We start from the raw sequence: 6701 nt of genomic DNA on the forward strand, positions 1-6701 counted from the left end.
ATAAGCGAGTAAAGGTGCAAAATCAGGAAAAATGTGGGGGTTACAAGATCGGCATTTACGCATGCTTCACCCGCTCATTCGAGTGCTCGCGCGAGTGAAGCTACAGGCCAACACAAACGGATTTAAGTGACCATGAAACCGTTTGTGTACAATTTTCGTTGTTTTCGTGAATAGGAGATGTCTATTTATATTCCATACGTATAAGAATTAGAAGAAAGGTGAGCGAAACTAGCGGTATTTGTACATTTCTGGTGACCCACTTTGAATCGCGAGCTGACGCGAGCAGCTTTTAGAATTGCGTGTGTGGGTTACGCGCGCGCGCTCAGCCGCACCCTTTCGAGCCTCCTTAAGGTGATTCCCTGGTTTTGCATTGCGCATTCCTACTGCGCACGATTTTTGCGTCATCAGCACGCCCACATGAGCGCGCGCGCGTACAAAACATAAGGGATTTCCCTCAAACTAACCTCGATAGCGAGTTAATAGCCTCTTTTCTCTTAAACGAGCACGGTAACCCCCACTTTTTATTTTATAAATTCAATGAGAACAATATCCGCAATAACTGAGAAAAAATTTGGCAGAAATCTATAGCTACTTTTTTGGCAAATGAAATAAATGCTACAGATAGAGACGTAACGGGCCCAGCAGAGCAAGTCCAAATTATGTTTCCTTTAAAGGATAAAAATATCAATTAATAATGCAGGGTATTTGAAGCCATTTTTTCTGGGACGTAGATGAATAAGCAATCAAAGAAAGTCGAACTCTGTGTGATATAGCACGCCGAATTGAAAAATAATCGATCTTGTTTGTTGTGCACTGAGATAACCAAAAGTCACCTAAATAACCATATTTGTCAGCATCGTGGCATGAAAACAAGCACGGTGACCCCCTCTTTTTATTACCTTTTTAACATCTCCTTGTACTGTAATGTCATCATACCAAGTTTCATCGGAAATCTATGACGGGTTCTTTTACCCGGGAATCACCTTAAAAAAGCTCCCTATTATATCTCTCAGATAGTACGCGCTTGATATAAGGCCCGCGCGCTTTGTGCATGGGTCATAAATCAACGGGAAAAAACTCGGTTCGTGAGTTTTTATTACAGTACGGACGGAGAAAACGAGGTCAGTAAGAGATATGTAGATACCCCAAATTCATTTTTAATCGCAAACAGTCATCATTCTGAAATTTCTTTTCCCTACTATTCATCATTCAACTTTTTAAATAAAGTCCAAAAAGATTTCTCAAAGGAATCGAGTGAGAGCTGGTTTCAATCCATGCATTGGTAGTCGAGATAAGCAATTTTGTATTTGCTGCATCAAAGAATCCAGTCTGTGCTCAATTTTTGTTTGATTTCTACTTAGACGAGGCTCGCCTGGGAGTATATCGCGACCTATACCATCCTGAGCAGATGATTTCGGGCAAAGAGGATGCTGCTAACAATTATGCTCGAGGCCATTACACCATTGGCAAAGAAATCCTAGATCTGGTTTTGGAAAGGATTCGAAAGCTGGTCAGTGGTTTTTCGAAACTACTGTAAAGGGTAGACGCCATGGTAATAATGCAAATGTATGGAATGAAGTTTGATGTAGGCACGGTGAGGAAGGAATGGTTGCGTAATTACCAATGGAGGAGAAAAAAAGAATCGTTTGACAAAGAGAAAATAGAAAGCATGATCCGGTCGGGCCTCACCCAAATGAAATCATCAACAGACTTACTTCAGGGAAGAAAAAATTCAAAAAAACTTAAACACAAGGAAAAAACAAATGATGGTGATGGGGTAAAATATTTACCAAAAAAATCGAAAAAGAAATAAAAACAAAGAGGCAAAAACAACGGAAAAAACCCCATCGGGCTGAAAACGACAAAAATGAAAAAAAAAACCCTGATGAAGAGTAAATCTGTTGGTGATTTCATTTGTCCCTTCCTGAGATCAGAATTGCTAAGTTAGAACAAAATTCTATTTGGCTTTAAAAACTGGACCCTCCATTGGTGACTGTCAGTCATTCAAGACAGTGTGACGTGTGTTGGCTTAATTCACCGATGTGGGCAACAACATGTTAAATTTTTATTTTCCCTCTTCTCAACGGTGGAGGGCTCATTTCGTGCCGGGTGGGGCGGTTTTTCTTTTAATTTTTATTTGCATTTGTGAATTAAACAACAAACTAACAGCTGCGTTCTTGAAGACTGCGCTATTATTCTGTCTACATCAGATTAGGCTCTGTTATAGGTTCAACATCACGAAGATCTCTCAGAAAAAGGTGCGGCTCGCCTTTGGGTAGACTAAAAAACTTGCGACTGATTGCAGCTACTAAATTAGCCAAGCTGAATCAGGTTGAAAGTTTTCTAGTCTACCCAAAGCTGTTTAATTTTCCTTAGGCAAATCAGTGCAGTGGTCTTCAGGGATTTCTCATAACTCATTCGTTCGGTGGTGGCACTGGTTCTGGCTTTTCATCGATTCTTCTTGAACGCCTGTCCGTTGACTATGGTAAGAAATCCAAATTGGAATTCTGTGTGTACCCTGCACCAAGAGTGTCTACTGCAGTGGTGGAGCCTTACAATGCTGTACTAACAACACATTCAACCTTGGAGCATGCGGACTGTTCCTTCATAATGGACAACGAAGCAATTTATGATCTCTGTCATAAGAACCTTGACGTCGAACGACCCACATACACGAATCTCAACCGCCTTATTAGTCAGGTTGTGTCTTCTATTACTGCTTCTCTTCGCTTTGACGGCGCACTGAACGTGGACTTGACTGAATTTCAGACCAATCTCGTGCCGTACCCGAGGATACACTACCCCCTGGTATCTTATTCGCCCATAATCTCAGCCGCCAAAGCCTATCACGAACAACTTACAGTGGCGGAAATAACAAACCGGTGCTTCGAGGCAGCAAATCAAATGGTAAAGTGCGATCCCCGACACGGTCAATACATGGCCTGCTGTATGCTGTACAGGGGCGACGTTGTCCCTAAAGACGTAAACTCGGCAATTTGCAGCATAAAGAGCAAGCGAACTGTTCAGTTTGTGGAATGGTGCCCAACGGGGTTTAAGGTTGGTATCAATTACCAGCCGCCGACTGTTGTCCCTGGCAGCGATCAGGCCAAGCTACTCCGTGCTCTTTGTATGCTAAGCAACAGCACTGCTATCTCTGAAGCATGGGCTCGGTTGGATAAAAAGTTTGACCTGATGTTCGTTAAACGAGCGTTTGTCCATTGGTATGTGGGGGAAGGAATGGAGGAAGGAGAATTCATTGAAGCGCGAGAGGATCTTGCCGCTCTGGAAAAAGACTACGAAGAAGTCGAAGCTGCGACATTTGAGCACGATGATGACGAATATTAAGGGAGGATCACAGCTGCAAGAATGAGGAAATCACAAAATAAACAACCGGCTTTTCCGACTAGACAAAAAAACTGGCGTTGCGAATCTCAATAAACTCTATACAGATAAGGCTATCGAGACCAACGCGTAAAATATCGTGACATTCTGTTTCAACAAATTTGGTCCATGTCTGAAAAAAGGAAATACTTCATTGCAATATATTGTTCGTTCCGACATAATTCTGGTCATTCTGATAAACTTGTAACAGCTTGTAACATTGCAAAGAATTAACTGGTAACCGTGTATACATCATTGCTCTGACATACCCGTCAGTTGCCTACACGCAGGCTGCTGGGAATTCCCGGCCAGTTTCGATATTTAATCGAAGAATTGGTGAATAAGAAACTTCTGAAGCAGATGTCGTTTTTTTAACTCTGCTATGGTGTCTTGAAAACTCAAGGAAGAAGGTTTCAACTATTTTCTCTCTTAATGGTGTCGATAAAAGCAAATTAAAATCTTCTTATAAGCAACCTGAACTGAATATTGTTGATCACTTTCTTGATAATAATTTTTTTGATCTGTCTAATCTTGGTAGTAAGATCCTTGCACAGTACATATCCATTCATGCCAACTCCGACTGCATGTCCGGCCAAACACATTGCCTCATCAACTCATCAACCGCTGTACTTCGGTTTTTCCAGTAATGGATTTTCTTCTAAAACACAAGACACATTGCACAGGTCAATCGTTGCAGAATATTGTTTTACCATTTTGAAAGTCACCCAAAACCCTCAATTTGGCTAACCCTAGGGCTAAAAACCAACCTTAGGCCTAGGGTTAGTCAAATTGAGGGTTTTGGTTACTTTCCAAAAGGTAAAGCAATGACCTGCAGCGAGTGACCTGTGGAATGTGACCCGTGTTTTAGACCCGCCGCGTTTACATCGTAAAACATCATACAACATTACTGGTTGCCGTGATTTGCAATCGTTTTCGTTTTCAAATGAAACTAAATGAAAGGATACGAAGTGTTAATAATGGATAAAAATGAAGGAATGATGCTTTTATCTCGAAGATTTAATGACAGATGTTGTCATGCCGGATCCACAGAGGTTATAGGCCCGAGAATCATTCCTTATGGCCGGTTTACACGGTACGATTTATCAGCCCGATGGCTTCGGAACGCAAACTGCGTGTATTTTGACACCCCATGAACGACCGATTCATGGGAATGAAAATCGGTCCGATTCAAAAAATTCAAGTGCAACAGTCGGGCCGACACTCAGAGACAAACCGCCTTGTCAATCAAAGGGTATGCGAGTGGGTAATGCGCACAAATACTAAAAAAATTAAAGCGTTCAAAATAGCAGATACTAAAAGGACAACGGGGAGATCTTTGGAGGAAAAATTACACGTTTTAAACAATTTACACGATACGATTGCCGACAAATCGTACCGTGTAAACCGGCGTTTAGTCTTTTCACGCGTTTTGGTTGTTACAGTGCGACGAGGTGGCCACCTAACAAAGTTTTTTACAAATTGTCCGCCAATCAGGATGTGTGCATTTGATTGACAATCACGCCTCCTTGGAAAGTTTGCACAGTTGTAAGTTGAACCCCGTTGCATGGGTTGTTGAGTTGACGTATTTACACGTAATTGTCCAATGCGAAAGTTTTTTGAGCGGCCACGGGAAGGCGCGTTGCACTGTAACGAATTCAAAGATTTATTCGAATCTGATTATTCACGAGAAATCATAATCGCCGAATTTATAATAGCGACGAATAACCCGTCTAAGACGGGTATTTCGTCTATAATTCGGCTAAATAGAAATCCGGTGTTTAGACTCAAATTAGGGTTAGGGTTAGCCTTGGGGAAAAAAGTGGAGGGACACGGCGCCCCCCCCCCCCCCCGGCCCCTGCCTTACTACGGTCCTGAGAAGTGAATTTTAATTAAAACCACACACTAGAATCATCCAATTCCCACTCAGCGCTCTTGTAAAACATTATTTTAATAGTAGTTTTGAAGTCACACAATATCTTATTTTGCAAGTTTTAGAATTCTATTGTAATTACTAAAGATATTTTTAAACCGAGTTCGAAATAAAGGATTAGTGGAAGCTTCTATCGGGTAAGTAATTTTAAGAGAGTAAAGTTTCTGATATCAATTTGAGTTTTGAAACTTCCTTTCTCTTTCGGGAAAGCGTTGAATTTGTTCAAAATGCGGCATTGCACTCGCTCGGAAAATAGCGTTTTCAAGTTCAGTTGTTGATTTTCTAGTTTTCCGACTAATGGCATCACCTGAAAAGATACAAGATGAGGAAGGTGTTACCGCAAATGGAGCTTTTGTGTTAGGGGCTGTAACAGGTATTACCGCGGCTTCCTGCTTGTTTTTTATTGGTCCTTTTTCATGCCCAGTAGCTTTTCGAATGGGGGACAATAAACCAGCAAGGGGCTCGAGCTGGTAATTTTGGTCGTCTTTGATGGCGTCTTTACAAAACGACCCAGGTTCGACGTTCTTCCGTGGCTTCCATTCACTGTTGCTGCTTTTATGAAAGGATTGAGCTGACAATGAGCTTATTCCGGGCCTTTCTTGTGAGGTTGTGAGCTGTTCCGTTGAACTTTTACATCCATAATTTGTATACGAACAACCATAGTCATTTGACTTCACGAACTTCCCATGATATGTGACCTCGTCTGTTGTTGGACTTGTCAGTTCTTCATCTACAGCATGTTCTTTATTCTGCGTCGTTTTATCCCACACGTAACAAAGGCTCTTTGTTCGTTCGATTTCACTGGTTTCATTGTCACTTTTGCTCAACTTAGAATAACCAGACTCGCAATACGATCGATTGAATTCTCCTGCGTTCGCCTCCATTTTTCTTGTGGAGGGAAACTGAACAAATTGTGCGTCGTATTCAAAATTCGACGGAAAGAAGTGCACAACTTTTTCATGTGTCTTTTTTCTTTCCCTCACCATTTTAAGACTACTTTTCCTCGGTTTTGCCTCGCTAAACAGATCGCTTTTACTATCATAGCTCCCAAGTTTATCCGTACACGAGAGCTCTCGCAAGTCAGAATCTGAAAATGTCAACCTGCCAAATTTCTTTCCCCTTTTTAACTGGTCACGGTATGGATCAAATAAAACGTCGGGGTTGGATTCTAGATTAATGTTTAGAAAACTCTTGGAATATCCCAGGGGAAATTCTTGAAGTTCAATAACCTGACGTCTCCGAGGTCGGAGCTTTAGAGCACATTCCACAACCTCCTCAGTATTATCTATCGAGTCATGTGAGCGCCTACAGTAGCGATCCACAAATTTGCTTTCAGCTTCTTTCAAGCTTCCATAACCGTGGTAACTGTTTGATGGGCGATTTTTGTTCA

At 41.6% G+C, this 6701-nt stretch overlaps 2 protein-coding genes across 2 annotated transcripts in view; one reads left to right on the plus strand and one right to left on the minus strand.

The window, feature by feature from the left end:
- The first annotated feature begins 1408 nt into the window (after positions 1-1408).
- On the plus strand, positions 1409-3860 carry LOC138056680 (tubulin alpha-1C chain-like). Its single transcript, XM_068902533.1, has 2 exons — positions 1409-1510; positions 2377-3860. The coding sequence occupies exons 1-2, from the start codon at positions 1409-1411 to the stop codon at positions 3343-3345; spliced, it is 1071 nt and encodes a 356-aa protein (XP_068758634.1). The 3' UTR covers positions 3346-3860.
- A 1451-nt stretch (positions 3861-5311) lies between these two features.
- Positions 5312-6701, minus strand: part of LOC138056679 (uncharacterized) — a 13023-nt gene continuing 11633 nt past the window's right edge. Inside the window, exon 4 of the mRNA XM_068902532.1 lies at positions 5312-6701. This exon is cut by the window's right edge and continues 127 nt beyond it. Coding sequence (XP_068758633.1) covers positions 5482-6701 — 1220 coding nt within the window. The 3' untranslated portion in view covers positions 5312-5481.

Source organism: Montipora capricornis, chromosome 7 (genome assembly GCF_036669925.1).
Source record: "Montipora capricornis isolate CH-2021 chromosome 7, ASM3666992v2, whole genome shotgun sequence".
In the NCBI taxonomy this organism is placed as follows: Eukaryota; Metazoa; Cnidaria; class Anthozoa; order Scleractinia; family Acroporidae; genus Montipora; species Montipora capricornis.